Source organism: Corvus cornix, chromosome 3 (genome assembly GCF_000738735.6).
Source record: "Corvus cornix cornix isolate S_Up_H32 chromosome 3, ASM73873v5, whole genome shotgun sequence".
Taxonomy (NCBI): domain Eukaryota; kingdom Metazoa; phylum Chordata; class Aves; order Passeriformes; family Corvidae; genus Corvus; species Corvus cornix.
Genome location: NC_047056.1, coordinates 54549099 through 54570645, shown reverse-complemented (window position 1 = coordinate 54570645; position 21547 = coordinate 54549099). Strand labels below are relative to the sequence as shown.

The 21547-nt window shown below is 39.0% G+C and overlaps 1 protein-coding gene across 1 annotated transcript in view; it reads right to left on the bottom strand.

Annotated features, from left to right (window-relative positions):
* Positions 1-14338, bottom strand: part of NOX3 (NADPH oxidase 3) — a 39933-nt gene extending 25595 nt beyond the window's left edge. The window contains exons 1-5 of the mRNA XM_010400391.4: positions 14294-14338; positions 13534-13629; positions 13221-13331; positions 11336-11420; positions 2476-2621 (exon numbers count right to left, since the gene is read on the bottom strand). Of these exons, the coding sequence (XP_010398693.1) occupies positions 2476-2621; positions 11336-11420; positions 13221-13331; positions 13534-13629; positions 14294-14338 (483 nt within the window). The remainder of the gene's footprint in view (positions 1-2475; positions 2622-11335; positions 11421-13220; positions 13332-13533; positions 13630-14293) is intronic.
* Between the last annotated feature and the right edge of the window lie 7209 nt (positions 14339-21547).

Below are 21547 nucleotides of genomic sequence, written 5' to 3'. Positions count from 1 at the left end.
CTTGTTTGCCTGTTCCTTACATTTATCTGCAGATGCACTGCATAATACTTGGGTTTATTTTTTAAAAGACATATTTATATTTACATTTTTGTTCTTGTCAGTGATTAAACATTAATATGCGGGCTAGAAAATGTTCTTTCTTGTTCATGACTCACAGATGTCAGCACAGGTCTGGTATATCTGTCTAAACCCACCGAAATAAACTGAAGTGAGAGTGAAGACATATTTTGAACACAACAGTCAGATGCTGATTGCAGTTATAAGGTGCAAATCATGAAGAACAGTAAAAATCTCACATGCAAGATGAGAATCAAGCTAAATATGCCATCAGAGTGTAAATGAAGTCCCCATTTGGCCTACAAAGCATGTATATCTGTTTTCCCTGTGCTGATGCACAGGAATGAAGGAGCTCAGCACATCCTCTGGATCCTGATTTGGTTCTACAGCTTAATACACTAGGAGGAAAAAAACAACCCTCTATTGTACTTGTAAAGTGCACTCATTTGATTTGGAAATCCTAGAGGTGATAAAATTCCACAATGCCATTTTTACAGTCACTTTTTACAGTAAAATAATTCCTTCAAATGTTCACACTTGACAGCACACAGTACATTTTCAAATTGGTACCTGTGAAGAGTGTGTTCAGATCCTATTACATATTAACAGGATTGATCTAGGAGATATTTTGAACATTTCCACTACAGTGGCTAGTTTGAATGCTGAGATGAAAAAAGGCAAAATGTCAAAGACACTTAGTACACTGCTTCAATGGCAGTAGGATGAAACTGCAAAGAAAGCCTGAATTGTTGATCTCAGAACTTTCTTCTCTGAAGTTAGAAGCAATCTTTTGTTTGCTTCCCTTCATAATTTATTAATTCTGAGTTTAGCTACTGAGACACAAGTGAGTGATAAAAGAAATATAAATATTAGAGGTTAGAGTAAAATCTAGGCTGTAAATTGAAAGGTAATTGTGGAGTGTATTGCTGTGAGAAATCTGAGAAAGAATCTCAAAATATTCCAGCCTTCCTCCTCAAGGGTATTTAGGATCTTAACGCTAATTAGAGGCCTACCTCACAATTATATCACTATGGGAATGCTTAGTGGAGACAAAAATGCTTACTGAAAGATGGTAAGTTCCTCTCCAGAGCTGTGAGCTTTGTTCTGCTCCTGGGGAGCACCTCACGGGCATGCAGTGAAAGTGGTCACTGGGTGTACTGAAAGACTTGGCAGCTGAGCCTTTGGCTTGCTGTCCTGTTCTGATAAACCTGACTGATATGTTGACACTAACATGAAGATTTTTGCACTCACACCACTGACTACATCAATTTGTTTGATTTTCTTCAAAAGTGAACTTGTTTACTTGTTTGTTTTGAAAGATGCAAACCCCATGCTATCTAAACTGGAAAGGAACTAAGAAAAAGCAGGACAAGCCTTGCAGCCTAAAAGCACTGTTGAATCCTATCAGTGGTTGTCCAGCCATCTTCTCACTTGATTTCTTGTTTCAGTGGAGCACATCACTGTTTGAAAGAGCACCACTCCATGGTGTTCAAGGAGTCCTTATTTCATGCTGACTATGTGGGAATTTTCGAAAGAGTAGAACAGTATGCATGGGAGTCTCATCAAGGCCATTTCAACCCTGGAATATGTAACTATGCAACAGGATACACAAGGAAACATAACATAAATGTGATGTGTGCTATAATGGGATAAGGAAAAAAAAGCTGATTAACTTTTGCATGGCTTACATGCATTCTCTGCATGCTCAGCTTTTCTTTATGTTATGAATATTATAAGGAAGACCTTACAGTTCTGTTGTGGGTTATCCAAGACAGTGACAGGAGTCACTTTTTTCCCCAAAACAAGCAGGACTATTTATTTGCAGGGTTGAGGATTCTGTAGGTCTGCTAGGCTCTGAAAAGCACACAGCAGCTGTAGCTTCCCCCTGTCCTGCTTCCCATATGCAGCAACCCTGTGGGTGGTTTCGAAGGTGCTCTTCCCTGGGCAGCCACACTTGACACGTAATGAGGCAGGATCAGCCCTCAGATTGGGAAGGTGCTGCACCACCATGGGGAGACACAAATAGCAAATGTGAAAGAAGTATTGTGAAGCACTATTGCTGTTTGGTTATTTTCCTTTCTGAAAAGAAGTTGTGTTTGTTCCTTGTATTTATAGTTTAGTTTTGGGAGTTTTTAAAATTCTTTGCAGGTTTATTTAATTGCCTACTATTCACAACACTCCTTATCCTCCCCCCACCAGCTGTCTCCTGACAAACTAATTAAAATACTATAGACATTTCTTTGAGCTTAGTAACCTGAAAATTGCAGCTCTGAGTAAGTGTTTTCAGCTGAAATTGAGGTTGACCTTTGGCAGCACCTTCTCGCTCTGGTTAAAAGGCTTTGAAATACAGTTTTTCCGACAATAGAATCCATAGAGGAAAACTTTTTAGATGAGGAAACCTAAAAAGTGACAGCTTACTGTTTCATAGGTCCTGATTGGGTTCAAGTAGCTTTCATTTGGGCTCTTGCCAAGACCAGAAAGTTTATTCCGTAACTCCCCAGCTTCTTTCGACTGGCTGGAATGATACCGCTCGATGTTGATCAAGTGGGCAATAATATGGACGGCTGTGGGAGAGAAAGAGTGGTGCGAAATTACAGGCACACTTGTATGTGCCCACAGTGCCAGAAGGAACTTCATTATGCACACTGAGAACTATTTGAAAAGCTCAGACTAAATTGAGAGTTTTGCATGGATTAAGCTGACAATAAAAAGAGAATTTTATCAACTGCGTGTCTAATATGAAGTGACTGCTTCACAGTGGAGAGGATAGGAACGGCTCCAGGGTCACCTCCCAGGTTTACAGTCAAGTGCCCTGCAGTCTCCAGTGTCATCAAAGGAGCACCTCTCAAGAGTTGACATAAAAGTGTATGTCTCTGATTTTAAATTGTTTAAAATTATGTAAACTGATAAAAATTCCTATTTTTAATTAATATCCTAGAATGTGCAATGGCTTACCCTTCCTACACAGGACACTGAGTTGACTGGTTTAGGCATGGACCAGTTTGCAACTTGCACTAGAGTTGCTTTCAAAATCTGTCCCCTATTAACAAGTAGCTGTAGCATTACTTTATGCAGGTGGAGTCTGGGGAAGCCACTGGAGCTATAATTTAAAGGGAGAAGAGCAAATCACAGTGTTGGATCTGGTTTGTCCTGAGTATCATATGTCACCTCTACTTCTGGCCTGCTTCCAAAAGGTTTATGAAATGGTCAGTTTAGAAAAATGCCTTAGACTGAAGTAAGAATTCCCCTGTAATTATTTTCTTGGGTGGAAAGAGTATAATTTCAAGAGTGGAAAAGGAAGGACTTTGTTTTATTACTGGCTAACAAAGATAAAGTTGTAATCAAGCTAGGTGCAGAGTTTCATTTTTCAATATGAGAGATTCTCAAATCCATTACATGAAATTTGTAATTAATGCAAGATATTAAATGCCAAAGGATGAAAAAATGACAGTGAAAGATAATTATATGTTTACAGCAGAGCTATTTCTAGTTTTTATAATTAGCTTCCTGTTATCATCTCTCCTTCAGTGGTTATCTGTTTCTGTCCCTGACCATGTAAAAAACCTTTCTAAAAGGCAGTATTTGTAGTCAACCAAATATGATCTTCCCTGAACAATATTTTCAAAAAGATCCTCTCCTCTCCTCTCCTCTCCTCTCCTCTCCTCTCCTCTCCTCTCCTCTCCTCTCCTCTCCTCTCCTCTCCTCTCCTCTCCTCTCCTCTCCTCTCCTCTCCTCTCCTCTCCTCTCCTCTCCTCTCCTCTCCTCTCCTCTCCTCTCCTCTCCTCTCCTCTCCTCTCCTCTCCTCTCCTCTCCTCTCCTCTCCTCTCCTCTCCTCTCCTCTCCTCTCCTCTCCTCTCCTCTCCTCTCCTCTCCTCTCCTCTCCTCTCCTCTCCTCTCCTCTCCTCTCCTCTCCTCTCCTCTCCTCTCCTCTCCTCTCCTCTCCTCTCCTTTCTTCTTGCCTTTTTCTGCCTCTTTTTTAACCATAACTATGTGGATGAAAGTAATGTCTTATTATACTAGTTACTGTGTACTCATAGATGTAAACAGAGGATTAATTGCATAAAGACCTTGGTATTGCTGGTCTTTTATGTGCCTATCCACTTAGTGGACTCCCTCACTCCACATGCTGGAGTCCAGCTCCTCTGCAGCACCTGGGGACAGCTGTGTCCACAGGAATATGAGTTAAAGTAGAATGCTGGCCATGGAAATGGTTAAAGTAGCCAGTCCAAGAAGGTAAAACCTTCCTTCCAACAGTAGGTTATGCCAGGTGTCCAAGAGAGAGGCTGTTTTCACTGTGTACTTCTGAGGTAATCCTTTTACAGCAGTAGGTGTGCTGTGGTTGGTTGATTGTCAGGATGCACTTTATTCAAAATGTAGTGTTAACTAAGGGACTCCCCCCACCACTCCTTGACACCTGCTTCACCTCATTGCCTCATGCTTAGATATTCACTGGGAGATGAAAGACCTATTTTAAAATCTTTGTTACATTAAATTTAAAGTAAGGATTTAAACTAAATCACATGTCCTAGTCACTGGGTTGACTGGTTATTCTATTTTGAGCTGTCTCCTGATGAAACCCTTAATAAAAATAATCCAATATTTATTGATACAGGCATCCCACGTGAATATCCTGAGCACCCCAACTGCAAAATCAAGCTCCCATTTCTCCTGAATCTTTGGCCCAATGATAATAAATTTATACAAGCTGGAATAGCTTCAGCAGGATGGAGACTGAATCCAAATGGGTATGAACTGCACAGAGATAAAATGAGCCTGGAAATTAGAAGACAGATTCAAACCATCAAAGGAATGAGACTCTAAAATAACCTTTCAATAAACGAGATAATGGGATCAAGCAATCTAAGCAGCTTTCAGCCGAAGGTTGGTCATTTTATGAAATGGTGTACATGACATGACTGTGAGCGTCAGAGGGCACTGGCCTCAGTGGCCCAGCATGTCCTGCACGTGTTGTTATGGATTAGGTGCTGCATGTGAAACAACCTGGCCAGCATCAGGTGGGAGATGCTTTCTGGAGCCTGTGCATGAGAGCGTGCTTCCAGCACCCCGGTAGTGCTGGGACACTGGAAGGAAGGTTCACTGGACAAGCAGCAAGTGAGATGTGTGGATTTAGGCCATCAAAACCCAAGAGCTCAAGAAGCTCTGAGCTGCATGGTTTAGATGGCAGCTGTGTGGGGGCTGTGGCAATCTGTTCCCCAGTGTACAACTGATGTATAATCAGTATATAAACACTGTTTGTGTATTTAAGTGTAACAGCACATTTAAGTGCTGAGTGGGAAGGACGGAACTGTTCCTACAAGGGGCTCCTTTCAGAACAGATGTGTTGGCCCGGTAAGGATGTCATCTGATCCAGCTGGACGGGAACCAAGTCACTGCTTGATGAGGACCTGATTTCTTTGACATCTGAAAGAGCTCACTCATAGGACAGGAGTGTGGGGTAAAAGTCTTTGGTAAGTTGTGGAGTTACATCCTGCACATTGTCTAGTATGGGCTAAGGGAAAGAGGAAAGAAAACTTTCAAAGGATGGAAAACCCTGTTAATGAATCTCTAAGTGGACTTCTACTAAGCAGTTTTATTTTGGCATCTATTATTGATTACTGTAACTTGGGCCTCTTGTTCTCTATACCTACAGGATGCTCTTTATAACTCAGGTACGATGTAATAGTGCCCATAGCCTAGGTACCATGAGAGTTTCACACAGTTAGGATCCATAGTGCTATTTTACCAAAGCTTGCCTGCAGCCTGTCAGCTGCAGGTTTTGGATTATATTTGCTCATTTAGAACAGTGACATTGACTAATTGTGGAGGTTTAAATTGGTGTTCATAGCAAAAGATGCTTTCTCCCTTTCACCTTCAAAACAACAGATTTTTTTAAGTGATACTGCAGACTATAAAGTATTCCCATGAAATGATGACATTTCTGTTGTTTATAAGGCTACAAAATCTTGTACTTTCCCCGAAGTGCAGGATTCCACGTGATTTTTAAAAGTTCTAGTCATGTTGGCAGTGACAGGATATCTAATGCTATCTGCTAAATGATGAGTGTTGAGAGTGAAATGAGGTGCCAGTTTTCTCCAGACAGACAGAGGTCCACATTTCCTAACAGAGTATTTTTAGTTTTGGACAGAAAAAAAATTGGTCAAATGGATATAGCTTCTCAAGAAGGTCTTGAGACTCTGGTTTGATGAAGAGTACTCATGTTGCAACTTTCCCCTGGAAGAAGAGATCCACTTCCGGCAACCTAGCCCAGTAAGATTTTTCTGCAGGCTATTAGAGGACACTGTCTTTTCCATCTGCATATTGTTCTGTTCCCCTGTGCTTCTGTCAATGGAAACATAATCATGCCTTCTTCTTTGGGATCTACCACATCTTCCCTTCTGGGTGACAACCTCTCCAGGTTTCATCTGACAGGTCGAGGATATTACAAGTGTAGAAGACTTCCAGAATGAACAGGAGAGTTGTTGTTGTTGGGGTTTTTTTCTGCAAGCTATTCTGTGGTAAATGTTAATGTACAGAGCATAATGATACATTGAAAAATATTAACATTCAAACTAATGATGTACTGAATATGTTGGTTTACCTGAGTCTCCCATGATCTTACATATTGCCTGGAGTGTTATTAGATTAATACTTCTGATGGTTTTTTTGTGCTGCTAGCAAAAAATGATGCAATCTAAAAATGAATTATAGCTGGATGGTAAGAGTAATGCAAAGATCTAATTCCATTTTCAGTGCAGTTCATTTAATGTATAATAGTTGTAGCAGAATGAAGTCTGGCACCAAGCACATTGCCATTAACTAAAATATTTTACATCCCTAAAGTGCATTTTCTGAAGGTCTTTGCATCTGCAGTGTATAGGATTTACTAAGCAATTCCAAAATTAATATGCAGATTTCTGAAATTTGAGCTTACCACAGTTGTTAGTTTTTTCCTCTGCACCACTTATCTAAGTTAACCATGAGTGCAAAGTTTAAGGGACTACATCTCAGGATTTTCAGTTCATATTTTTTTTCCCTCAGTCTGCATGTCCAAATAAAACACATGGAAAAATAATCCAATCTTTTAAACAAAGTTCTTTTTTATAACAGTTCATGAAGACTGAAGGATTTTGACTGTTGTTTTTAATGACATGTGGAACCTCTGAAGCACTTAACATACATTAATTTGTATTTGACCCTGAGACATTCTATCTAGTCCACCTCTGAGATCAAATAAAAGGTTTTATTGGAAGGAGAGAGGGAAGAAAAGGGTTGCTATTAGAGCATGGTGTTTACTGTACATATCCTTAAATACAAAGAAATGTAATTAAATTATCTTGAAAGTATGGTCAATTTAGTTAGTCTTATTCAGCCAATTGTGCCTTCAGTGAAGCATGAACAACTCTCATTGAACTAAACAGAAATTTCATGTGTTTATCTGAGGACAAGGTTTCACTTTCTCTTTTTCTGCATGCCTGTACAGGATAATAATCAAATTGGAGCTTGCTGCTGGCAGTTAAACATTTTGATTAACCAGCCTATCATGATAAAGTCAACGGGTCAAATCCTGTCCTTTCTGCCCACAGCAAAGAGAACAACTTTGCAGGCAGATAACCCAGGCGTGGAGAGTTCTGCCCCCAACCAAGGCTGGGGTTCTTTTTGCCACCCATTCTTGTGCCATTCCTAGTTACTCAGAACCCCTAATTCGACTTCATGCTGCCTTTGTGAACTAAAAAGCTGCAGGTTGTGTAAAAATTAAAATAATGACCACACACATGCTTGCATTCTGTTTTGTTTTAAAGAACGGTTATAAACATCAAAGAAGAACACGACTTGGACCATTTTTTATCTTAGCTGGAAGCCTATAATCTTCAATTTAATATAGTTTCCTTCCTAGTACTTGCACTAAGTCTGGATTTAAACAATCTGACTGGAAAAAAAAAAAGTTTAATGGAAGTTTGATTTTCTGTAATTTCTGGGAGTACAACACTGAGATATCAGCTAAACGTCTTTTGAAGATAAGCATCTGCTTCTGTGAAAACTTAATCGCTTACACAAAAATGTTACTCAGGTAACATTTAACCAAAGCCATTCACACAGTCTACAAAAAAATGGTTGAAAATGGAAAGCTTTCCCAGTATTTTTAGCTATAGATTTTTCAGTGCTCGTCAGAAGCCAAACACACCTGGCATTGCCACACTTCTTTCTGCATTTTGCATGTTTTTAAAGGAAATCACACTTCTGGAATTTTTAAGGTGCTGGAAGCACCATTTCAAACAGCCTAACTCCAAAGAACCTAGCTGTCCTTCCCCTATTTTCCCTTAACGGCTTAAACTTTATTAATATCATAATTCAAAATTGTTGGAGCAAAGTATCTATAGAACCTCTCTGCAAACACCAAAACAATGCAAGTAGTTTGTTCTTTAAGATAAGCACGCCATATCAAAGTAAAAAAAAAATCTCCGCAATACTCCCCACTTTGGAAAATGTATGAATGTGCTTTTTTGAGAGGATAAAAACAATATAGTAAGAGGTAGGTGTTGTAGAAAACATTGTTTACTGTCTCTCGTAGTGTCTAACTTTCAGGCCACTGGGTCTCAACTGAAAAGTCTCTTTTCCATTAGAAAGCACAGAATTATTTGCACTGATCAAACTAAGAGTGCATAAAACTCTGATTTTATTCTAGCAGAGTTACAGGTCTATAAGGAAGATTTATTAGTGGGTGAATAACTCCCAGACAGCTCTTATCACAGACAGGCATGCAGAACGCAGGAAGCCAAACTAAGCAGAATTCCCTTTACTGAATTTTCAATGATGCCCTTGATTATAGATAGCATTGTTTACTCTCTCTTTTTCCTCCAACTTCCCTCTTCCACTAGTCTCTAATTATATCCCTTTATGACCTGACCAATTAAAGCCTGCTCTTGAATTTGTATTAGAGCTGATGAAAAATTAAAGGCGCAGATGTACTTTGTTCAAGGCCAGGCACACCTCAGCTGAGCTAGCTGCCTGTTAGAAGCCAGACAATACTAATGTTGCACTGACTATTTTTAGCACACTATTAAATAAATATGCTGGAATAACACCACCTGGGAAGCCAAGATGAATACACGTTACTTTAATAATAAAGGAGTTTACAATTTTATATTGTGAGGCTAAGCTTACTGATCTGATCTTCAAATTGGTTTAACTTCTTGCTGCCACATTTAGGCTATTGATCATACAAGGGAGAACATCCATTTAACTAAGAATTACTAAATTGCAATAGACTAATAGGAGTTGACTATGTTTTTGTGTAATAAAAGGGAATATAGGTAGCACTAGGATAAATAATGTGTCAGTTGAGAGGAAAATGGCATCTATTTACACACCATTTTAACACTGTTAGATTTTATTAAAAAGGATTCAGTGTACTCGTGGGTACCACTGAAATGTTGCTTTTCTGTCACAATATGTTCTGTAGATTTTATATTTTTATGAACTTAAAATTTAATTTCAGGCAATTGAGTTTCTGGCCATTCTTTATGCAAGTCTGACTCTACAGTGATGTAGTGTTTTTCGAAATATGAAAGATGTTTCTCACTTGACTGTTAAGGAAGCAGGAATTCATATGTTGTCATGCTTTGTTCATTGGACTTCCCCATATTGTGTTTTCTTTCTCAAATATCTCATCACCTATTTTTCCATTTTATATTTTAGGGAAAAAAATCAACCAACCCAAATAACTACTCAAAAATGAACCCTTGATTTCACTCTAGAGAGTGATTTAAATGAGAATTTTATGATGATGCTTTCTGTCATTTCACATCGGCTTCTGTGTCTTTTTCCTTGAAATTAGTGAAGCCGTTAAAGTAATCACTTTTCTGATAGACTTGCACTTCCCAACCTGTCCACTTTAATGCACTAGCAAACACTTTAATACTAATCTGAAAACCAAAAACATAAAAGGTTTGACTGTGCAGTTTTGACTTCTTTTTGGAGCATGACCTATTATGCACAAAGCAAAGTTGGTTAATTTATATTCCTGGGTTGATTTCTGAATTAAAGAAGCAATGTTGCACTCTGTAGGAATCTGTTCTCTGGTGAAACTGAACTCTGATGAATGAGTGGACATGACAGATAAGTAATTCACCATAATACAATATAAGATGCACGTTTGCATCCTGTAGCCTTCCCCCCCTGAATTCTTTAGCATGACATACAGAAGACAAACATTAGCTATTGGTTCTTGTTGGCAATCCTGACTTCATATTCTTGTCTCATTGCATGAGGACATTAACAGCCTATACACGCAAAAGCAACTCCCTCATGCAGGCTGAAAAAGATACTGGGACCAGAATCCACCCTGACAGCCTGGGGGTAGAACTGGTACCCTGCAATGTCTTGTGCTTGCAAATAGCCCTGATTAATTCCTCTATCTCCTTCACATTTTCTCAGAGAACTATCTATCCATCTCTGTGTGCTCGTGTCCTTCTTCACAGTGGCTTTTGTTCATTCCTCTCCGTACATCTCTTTTCCTCAAGCTATCTCCTGTTTCCCTCACATCCTCTGAATTCCTACAAACTTCAGTCTTCTCCAGGTCCTTTTACTATTTAGAGAACAGGAAGGTGCCATGTCTTTTCCCCAGCCAGGTGAACAAACACCTCAGTAAGCCACTAGGACCAGCAGAACAGATAAATTTTGATCTCAAGATGCTGTTTTTCCCTCAAGGAGGCCATTAATTTCTTACTAATGACTTAATGATTTAAGTAGGTGACTACTAAATAGTCACCTCCTTAAAATAAATATTTAGGAATCCATTGTTTTTGAGACACCTGCCTCTCTCAAATTCAGATTAAATATATTACCTGGTTGAAAAATTAGTGAAGATGTATTGTTGGGAAGATGTGTGGTATGGCTCATAAGCATCATTTCCTTACAGAATCAGATAGTAACGCTGTGTCATCTCCCAAAATATTTACCCTCAGGGATTCAATGAAAGTTATTTACACTAAATTTTAAGAGCACAAAATTGGTCAGATTAACTAAGTGGCAACTGGTGTTTACTATTCAGATGGAAAGTTTAGCGCGTTAACAGTCAAACTCTTCTCAAGCAAAAATGATTACAAATGGTTAATCAGATGGGACTCCTACACATATTTAAAACTGCAGTCAACAAATGATTGCACTAAAATATCACATCTCAGAGCTGATGGGGATTACAGCACTAGGCAGAATCACTGTGAAATTCAAAACAGTTCAAAGGCAAAGAAGAAAAAAATAAAACAAAAAAAAAGCTTACTTGCATTTAACGCTATTCCATAGGCAACCATCTTGTGAAATGTGATGTTTTTGTCAAGCTGTCTCCTCAGTGCTCCTCCACAGTACTTGGTGAAAAAGCAGAACTTGTTTTATAACATTCCTATTGGTGTTTACAACTCACATTTTGGAGAGGAGAAGAGTTCAGTACATTTGAAAATGGAATGCTGAAGGAATTCATTGGAAGCTTTGGGTTAGTTTTGGGGCTCAGGTACTTTTCTGAGTGACACTCCAGGGTTTCTGAAGCTATTCAGCCTATATAGGGGCTCAAAAAAGGGTTTGATAAAGCTCTGCTACACTTAGCTGTGATTTGTAAGTGGTTTATCTGAGCTGACATGAACTTATTTGCTGGTATAAGGACACCAGGCTGGGCCACCACCGCCTTGCAAGCTTAGCTTTAGCTGCATGAGCACATCTGAAGTGCTGGCAAAGCCAGCTTGCAATGAAAACATTTTGTCTGCTTTCAGGAAATGCACACCCCAGGAGGGTGAAGCTGTCTAGACCTCAGGTGGCTGCATGCTGATGTGTTACTGAGCTGTGCTCCCATTATTGGAAGGGCTCGGCAGTGGTGCGCTCATGGCCAGCTGGGTGCCCCTGCGCAGAGCCAGCCTGGGGCCAGGGGCCGGCTGCACTGAGCCAAAACCAACATGCTCTGCTGGAACCCAGACAGCACTCATGGACAGAATTCAGTCTCTGAGCGGTGGTGTGGGTGTCTGGATTGCTCACATGACGTGGCACGGTGCCATGACAAAGATGCTGGCATGTATCCACGTTGTTTCCCAGCTAATAAGTCTTCCAAAAATCTGGAGCACCACAGGGTGCGATGTCAATACACGGCACCTCCTTGGAAAGTCACAGGATCCAGCCCGGTGCTGGCCATGCTGGAGCCAGTCAAGTTGCTCTGTACCATGCTCCTCAAGAGCAGAATATTGTCCAGAAGAGCAAAATATTATCTGTGAGAAGAGTTCCATTTCTCTGAGTTCTTACTCAGCATCTAAGTGGGCATGCATATATTCTGTGCTAATTCACAAACTGATTCAGATGGCCAAGACGTCTTTCCTTTTCTTTTTGTGAAAGTACAACTCCTGAACTCAAAAAATTATATGTGTTCATTCCTAGCCTAAGAACTGCTTAACATCTAAGCCTAAAAATCAAGGAAACAAAAAAAAGGCAGAACTGAAACAAGAACCAGCTTACTATAAAAAAACTGTATCTTTCTATTTCTAAATTCCTGTTGTTCTTGGAGTCATGAAGTGATCAGTGATTTTTTACCCAAACATGTGGTATTGGAATTGGTCTGACTATAATAATTCAATGCAAGTTGAAGTTTTAGCTAATAGAGCTAATGCCTTAAGTACTTCCTATTCATGATTCCAAGGTTCATGTAAACACCTCTGAGCAGATGACCACTGTTACAAAAATGCATTTACCTTGAATGAGGACCTGAATGGTGGCCATTCAGACAGAAGTGTTTAAACACGTTCGTTATTATCTTTTGAACATTTTACTTCTTCAACTTTCACTTTGCAGCTACAGAGAATACACATGATGGATATGAATTTTCTCCATTTGGCCAAGTCGTATTATTATGTCCCTTTTTTCTGTAGCTTCTCACTTTTCTCTTCATGACACCATGCTATGCAGCAGCTGCCAAAATCAGTGTTGCATTTAGAGCACTGTGTTAAACAAGTCATTTGTTTCTCTTCAGTCATGAATACTGACAATTTAAATGGTAATAACTAGGCAATAGTGTACAGGCTTCTCTATCAAAAATTAAAATTCCTTGGAAAATGTTTGATATGGATAATACTGCTGAACTACAGAAATAAAAAAGAGGATAATATGGCTATTTGAGAAATGGTACTTACAATGCTTGCTCCTCTTAAGAATGAAATAAGGTTTCTACAGACTGGTAACAGGATTAGCATGCAGTTAAAATTAAGGCACGTTGCAGAAGCTCTTGCCCAAGCCAGGGTTGACTGTACATACAACAGCATAAAGAAATTAAATTACAAGCTTGGTATAGGAAGAGCAAAAGAGAGAAAATACTATATTAATATAATAGTCTTATATGGGAAAATTACTGTTGAAGCATCAAAAGTTTTATGAAGGAGGTAAATAAAATCAGACTATGAATACATTCTTCTTGCGAAGCCCTTTAACAATCAATCTCATACTTACTCCCAGCATAATCCGTGTATAAATGTAAGCATTGTCATCTTCATACCAGTGGAAGGTATCAATAAACAAATACAAGTTCAGTCCCAGCCACACCAGCTACAAAGCAGAGAGGCTACAGATTAGTGCCATTTATAGTATTTTTTAATGCATATAAAACTAGTTATGGTTATAGTTTTAAGAGAATCTGAGAGATGTTTCAAACTCTCAGTGTGCAATACAGTTCTTGATCACAGATGATAGAAATCAAAAATCCTACTGGAATGAGGCTATCTTTTAGCAAATGCAGGGTTACAGTCCTACCCCCAGATCCCCAGCAGAAGATAAAAATGATGTTTGCTGTGTCATGTTAAACTTCCTCTTAAGCACAGACCTGCTCTCTAAAAAGGCAGTAAATGCTACCATGAAAAAAATCACAGAAATTGAGGGAATTAGGAGCTAAGAAAATTCCTTTCTCTGCTCTCCATACACAATCCACCAAACTGTCTGAAAAAGAATTCAGAATATAATATCAATTGGAATTGAAAACCCCTGCTCCCTTTATCTGAGGACTAAAGTACGTGGACTTAAAAATAATTAAAAATAAAACACTAAGACTTTAAATTGTTTTCAAGACTAGTTATAAAAAGGCTGCTGAATATTTTATAGCAAGTTTACATTAAGCTGGGGAGTATTACTGTAAGCAAACATTAAAATGTCTTTTAAACAAGCTTAAAATATTTATATATATCCAATTAGATTTTTTAATGCTAAAAATACTCACTAATAACAGCACTGAGAGTTTTTCATTCAAAATCCAGCATCCCATCCTGAGTGCCTCTTCCTATGCTAGCAGCAGCTGACTCTTGCCTTTCAGTGTAACCTGAGTTCTCTGTCCATTCCTTGAGCTTTTCTACTAACTCCTTTTGTCTTTAGTTTTTAATAAGCACCTAGTGGGAGCATGAGTTCTCTCTAGGAATTTTCTAATTAAAGACTGCCTGACAAGAACAGATCGCCCAAGTGACATGTCTCATGATCTCTGTAAATAAAATGCTGGTCCTTGTCCAGTCCTTTCTCTCTCAGAGTCATTTCTCAGCAAATGAGAGATGCTGTCATTAAATTGGCCTTTTGTATTTGGGTATGCATGTATTTGGGTGGGGGTTTTTTGCTTTGTTTTTGTCGTTTGAACAGGGTGCAACATTTCTTCAAGATTTGTCTTGTAATTCAGTTGCAAACAGCAGCATCCCTTATGTATGTATAATATGGGAGCATGTCCTGGTGAGGGCACTGCATTTACCCTTGGTTCCCCTTGCCAGAAGCTGTGCAAATTCTGCTTGTAGTAATCTCATTCTTTCTCTAGTAAAACGATTTCCTTAAGGCTTTCCTGACTAGCCTGTGAAGGAGACCTTTCTGTGAAAAAATAACTGAAAATATCTTAAAGTTGAAATGCTATCAAGCTCAGCTACTTTTTAAACCAGTGCTAATGGTCGTTAATATGAGCTAGGGGAACCATGAGAATGTTGTTACAAATGCTTTGAATGTGAACATTTACAAGGGATTTGCCTTGAGCTTTGTTTTTCTTGGATGATAAAATGAAGTATTATTTAACAAACTTTATGACAAACCATGTGCAGTAATTGGCCACTGTCCATTATGTAACTTGATATAGGCTGTCCCCCCAACCAGCCCCTTTATAGTAGCTTTGGTAATGCAGGAGCTAACAAGATAGTGAATCTTGCTGTATTTTTCAGAGGTCAAAAGATGAGGAAATAAGGGAGAAGGGAAGAAGAATGTGCAGATGGTAAAAAGAAATACTAGTAAGGTCAGATGCCAATTTTAACTACTTAAAAAAAAAAGGAGGGAGAGAAAATCCACTATCTGGATTAGCTGTACTTCAAAGGGAAATGCAGCACTGCGATGTTCGGCTTTGAAGTTCAGCCGATCCAGACAGCAATTTTCTAAACTGAGTTAAAACTGGCATCTGAAATGGATTTTTTTTTCAGAGTACAGGAGATTCATATGCTGGTTTAGGCTCCAAAATTTGTCTGGATCAGCAGCTGTACTTCAAAGCAGCACATCTCAGTACAGCATTTGACTTTGAAGTGCATGTGGTCCAGATGCCAGTCCTCTTAAAGGAGCCAATGAATCAACTGCACTTTAACTTTTGTCTGTTGAAAGAGCTATGTTTTTTCTCATATATAATGGTAATGTGTGTGGTCTCAAATATGGTATCTATCAATAAAAATATAAAGTTAACAGAAAAGCTCTTTATTTCTTCATTTTGTACAAAGGAACTGGTCAACATCATTTTATTATACTGATTTGCAGTGATCTCATCCAATTTCTAGCACAAACTATTCAGACAAGACTCAGGAAAGGACATTTTGTTGATTAAAGATGTAATGCTTTTCCATTTTGGTTTTTTTAATCATTATCATGAGCTACAACTGTCCTAAAAAGATATAGAAAAAGGATGAAAAGGGGTTCATTCTAGCAGTTGGGTAGAAAGCAGTGCTGGCCGTGCTGAGTTCCCATGCAAGAGACAAGCAACACTGTCATTAGCTTAAAAGGTCAGTTTTTGCATGGAAAGAGGTTTATGAGGTGCTGAATTCTTCCATGTAAGTATCTTAGCATTAATGTCAATGTTTGTATCAATTACTGCTACAGACCTCAATCACAGTTAGTTCTATTCTATTTGACAGCAACCTCTATCTGACGTTGTTAGTAATTTTTTCAAAGTACTTTTGAACAGTGCTTACCCTTTGCAAGACAAATTAATTATTAGCATGAGACTGCATACGTATACCTATACATATTTCATTTTGCTAGGCTATCCTATTTTTACTATTAGATATGCATGCCTTGTTTCTCAAAGGCAAAGTCATTTCAGTTGGCTCTGAACTCTGCCCTAGCCCTTTTGTAATTTTCCTGTGTGCTTGACTTTATGTCTGTTACTAACCTGGATGAACTTTATAAGCCTCACTGTGCTACTTATAGAGATGGATATAGGTAAACAAGTGATCCAGAGAGTCAGAGTGCTGTAAGTTTTCAGACCATTTAATTGCTGGCTGTATCAGAGGATATGCTTTGTATTAAGAGTGCAGAAAGTGGTGTCAATGAAGTGTTCTCTAATTTTTACATTATCTCCCCATAACATTTCCCAAAAATGTTTAAGAAGTGGAAGGCAGATTTGTCTCTGATGGATGAAGAAGCTGAGCAAAATATTGGATAATCCATTCGCTTTTGTGAAGAGAGAAACTGCTGAAGTTAATTAAAGGTCAAACCCTTTCTTTTTGTTTTGTTTGGGTTTTGTGTGTGTGGTTTTTTGTGGGTTTTGTTTGTTTGTTTGTTTGTTTTTGCCTATAAAGACAGCTTTGAGGGAACAGAGGCCAAGGTTCATCTTTGGTTTATTCTGCAGTGCTCTGATTCTAGCTTTACAAAAGAACACTGAATTTCCATAAACAGTGGCTGAGTGACTAGTAGCATTAAAAACCAGCTATATAATTTTTAGAGATTTTCTTATACTGGGGCTTTATTTTTTATATTTAACTGCCTCATTAATGTTAATGGATTTTTTTTTTCTTTTATGAACTGTACTCACATTATGGATGGGGGAACTGTTTTGCAGTTTGAGAACATTCATAAAATTCCCAGAGCTCTAAAAGACTAATGTAATTCCAGCCTTGTCAGTGCCAAAGATTCAAAAATCATCAGATTGTTCTAAAATTTATGAATGTAAAAAATAGAGTGTGCAGTTTGGGGGACAGTGCTGAAACTTCAAGGGCATCTGGCTTCCCATTTACAGCTTTTTGTCAGTAACAGTGTGTTTATTTTTTAATAAAATATTAAAAATCTTGGCCCTAAAAGTGGGCTTGAGCAACAACAAAAAAATGCAGTTATCAAAACACTTGTGATGCAGCTGGCAGAATTAGCAAGGGTATAGCAAAGTATTGACTACATCCACAAAATCAGTCACAAGGCACAAAATCCACAATTCATCACAAGGCACAAAATTGAGAGAAAAACTTCTATTTCTGTTCAGAAAATAACAACAAAGTTTCATAACCCCTTTAAAAAGAAGAAGAAAAGAGTTCTGGTTGTAGGTCCAGCTCCTCTTGAACTTCATAAGCCAGTGCAAAAAAACAGTTCCTGTCGCTCTGCTAGCAGACCTGATACTGGTATTAGGGATATCTCAACTGATGGGCAGTGCCAGAATCTGGAATTGTAGTGTACACCAGTGATGCCTGCAGAGTCAAGAGGAGGAGTCAATAGCATGGCAAAATGCAAAGGGTCTCGGATCAAAATCCAAAATCATCTTGGAGGCTGTAAGGGAGTTTGTCACTGACTGGTGTGGGAACAACTATTTTTTCTGCCTAAAACAGGGCTCAGCACCCTGTTTGCAGACTCTGGCTCTTTCCTCAAGCCAATAGAAATGTTTATCAATGAGAAACCTAACAACTCTGTCTTGGGAGATAACCAGTTCCCAGCCAAACAACATTAATATTTGATTCCAGACCTTTTCTCTCTCAAGGGACTCTTTTATTTCCATACTCACACTGTAATCAAAATATATTCAGGAGCAATTTCAGATGTTCAGAAGCTATTTGTTTCAGTAAGTGCCAAAATCTCCCAGCTCTTGACTGCGCATCTCCAGAAATACAGTATTATACCTTCCTAATTACATGTGCAAAATTCTAGTTTTCCCACAAGAGCTGTTTTCCACCTTAATAAAAGGAAACAATCCTTCAAGGCAGCTAAAATCTTGTACAAATACATGTGTCCACAGGTTACCCAGAAGAATTTTCCTCTTAACTATTTTTGTTAGGCAGCCAGCTGTGGAAAACAGTTTAAGGATGAGTTGAGAAAAGGGAAGAACAAGGAGCAGGAGGAAAAAGGGATCACTAGCATCCATGATTCATCTCCCCCAGAGCCAGGGCATCACTGACACAATGGAGGAAGTATTGAGAGAGACTCCATATGGATATAAAAGGGTTGTTCAGGTTGCACATCAACACACAACCAATTCCTTATTACTACTGCTCATACATCACCCTCTCCATGCTCTCTAGGGCTGGTCAGATCAATGTTGAGACATGGTGACAAAGGATATGGAAAAGCTGAGATGCTCAGACCCTTTTTCATGTAAATTTTTACTGGTAAAACTGCCTTTCAGTTATTCCAGGCTCCTGAGGCAAGCTGGAAAGTCTAGAGCATAGAAGGTGTACTTTTGGTGAAGGAGAATCAGGTTAGGGAACATTTGAGCCAACTGGGCATAGGCAAGTCTGTGGAACCTGATGGAACATGCTCAAGAGTGCTGAGCTGGCTGATGTCACTGTGAGAATGCTCTCAATCATCTTTGAAAGGTCAAAGCCACTGGGGGAGCTCGTGAGGGCTGAAAGAGAGCAAGTGTCATTTCTGTCTTTAAGAAGGGCAAGAAGGGGCATCTGGGGAACCTGAAGTAGTCAGTGTCAGCTCAGGCTCGAGGAAGATGATGAACCAAATCTACCTGGAAACCATTTTCAGACACCTGAAGGACAAGATGAGTACAGTCAGCATGACATTACAACAAGCTGGGTTCTCAGGGCATGAAAGATGTGTACTTAGTGGAATGAGTCCAGTCAAGGCCACAACAATGATTAAAGGACTGGAGCATCCGCCACAGGGGAGAAGCTGAGGGACTGTTCAGCCTGGAGAAAGAAGAGCAGACTCAGGGGGATCTTGTTAATATGTATAAATACCTGATGGGAAGGCCCAAAGAAAATGGAGGCAGACTCTTCTCAGCCATACTCGGAATCAGAGGCAATGGGCACAAACTGGAACACAGGAGGTTCTGCCTGATCATCAGGAAACTCTTACTGTGATGGCAACTGGAACAGATTGCCCAAAGAGGTTATGGAATTCCCCTCCTTGGAGAAACTCAAAAACTATCTGAACACAGCCCCAGGCAACCTGGTGTAGAGGATCCAGCTCTGAGCTCTGAGAAGGGAGGTTGGACAGGAAGATTTCCAGTGGTCCCTTCCAATGTCAGATATTTTGGATGTCTGAAATTTCCATTCAGTTTACAGAACAAAGTGAAGGGAGCTTTCTGAAGTTTCTTACCCTAGACTATGCGCATATTTAATTTAACTAAATTAATTTGTCTTTTGTTAAAATTTTAATGAAGAAGTTATTAGATTAGTCTGATTTTATTTCTGGCTCTAATTCAGGACTTTGTGATCCCATTAGCAGCCCATTTTTATGAGGAGGATATGTTTTGAAGTGCTAGATTGAATATTTTCAGTGGAATATTTTATAGCATTTTTGGTTGATGCAGTCTTAAATTTTTCACTGGACACGCCAAAAATATTAAGAAGGACTCATAGGTATTTAAGAGACTTCCTATACCTTTAAAATGAACAGCAATGTCACAAATAAAGACTTCAATTGAATTAATATAAGGACTTGTGTGTAGGTATGTTTTTATGACTGTGTGCTACAAATAATTTTTCAGAAAAACACATCATCATGCAAATTCCTTATTTGCATAGTAGTAAAATTACCAGAGTTGATAAAACGATATGTTATCTGAATGGTTTTCAGTGAATGATTTCTCATCGTTAAGACTTTATATTCTTTCCTAAATTCATTCCGAGATTATTATTAAACCCTATTTCATATTAAATTAAAAATGAAATACAGTTTGCCTAGCATAGGAGCATTAAAAGGTCACTCCTATGTACTCCTTGGTGTCAGTAATCATATGCACATGCAGGAAAAATAACAATACGTACAAGCTTCCCAGATGGCTCTTCACAAGTGGGCATAGAACAGAGGTCAAGAGCTAAGAGTTCACCTAGTTGACAGCATTTTTCTAGGATGTTCAAAGTGGAAATTGTATTTTAAAGTAATTATAGCCCATCATTCTTAAAACTGCAGTATAGCAATATGTAAAAGCATAAGCTGTAAGTGTTCTGGACTCATTTCTCTGCCACTAAAATGTTATTTGCTTCTATTACCTGAAATTCAAATAAGTCAGTGGCACTGTCTATAAAGTATCTCTCTGTTGTGAGAAGAAGCTGTGAAGAGGCATAGGCAGGGATGTGTAATAAGGATTGGATACATGAAGAAGAGGTGAAGAAACGATGAACAAAGACAAAATGGGAGGATGATATATTTTAAAAGTATTTTCAAAGTTTAAGCAACAAAGCTCTTGTAAGCGAAGGTTTCCAACTGATGCCTTTCTCCTTTCAACATTTTCTCCCCACATATTTCTCCCCTATCCTAAAACTATTCTAAAAGCAGTCTAAGTTTTTGCAACTAATAATTAGTCCTATGCCAGACTTCTCCAGTGTCTCATGCCAATGGGCCAAGTAAGTAAGAAGCCTTGCAATTTGTGACACATTTGATTTAACTTGTTATGGACAAAGGAACAAATGAAGTTTTAGGATAAAAGGCTTAGTGGCTGCACATGTTTACTTTGTCCTTGCATTTAAACTTTGAGTGGTTCCTTCTAATAAGACCTCGATTTCATTCGTTGACACCTGTAATGGAGTCATTCCCAATCAGTAGGGGCATAATGCTAAGCATGGAGAAGGAAGCAGCAGACAGCTCAGGCTCTTTTCTCACCTCCCTTCCCCTTTGGGCATGGTGTGGGGACTTCCTCCTCCTATCCGCAACATATGCAAGCTGGCCATGCTTTGTTAAGAAAGCAACATAAGCAGCTCCCATCTCCTCCAGGCAGGCAGTGACCAGCAGTGTTCCCTGCTGCTGCAGCACCACCAAAGCACTACCCCACTTCCCTGGCCCCATGGCCTTACCGCACCCACACCTGCTCTCCACAGGCATCACCCCTCACCAAGATTCCAGGAAGTCAGCTCTTACATCATCTTGCTCCAAATTTAGATTAACATTGCAAGTGCTTCAAGGCTTTGAGATGCCTGCAATTTTTGTGGAACTGTAAATTTGCCTTATTGTAAGTATGAACATAAAGGTAATGGCAAGGACATGATGATTATAGTATTTAATATATGCCTGTTTATATTGTAGTTGCAACTTAAGC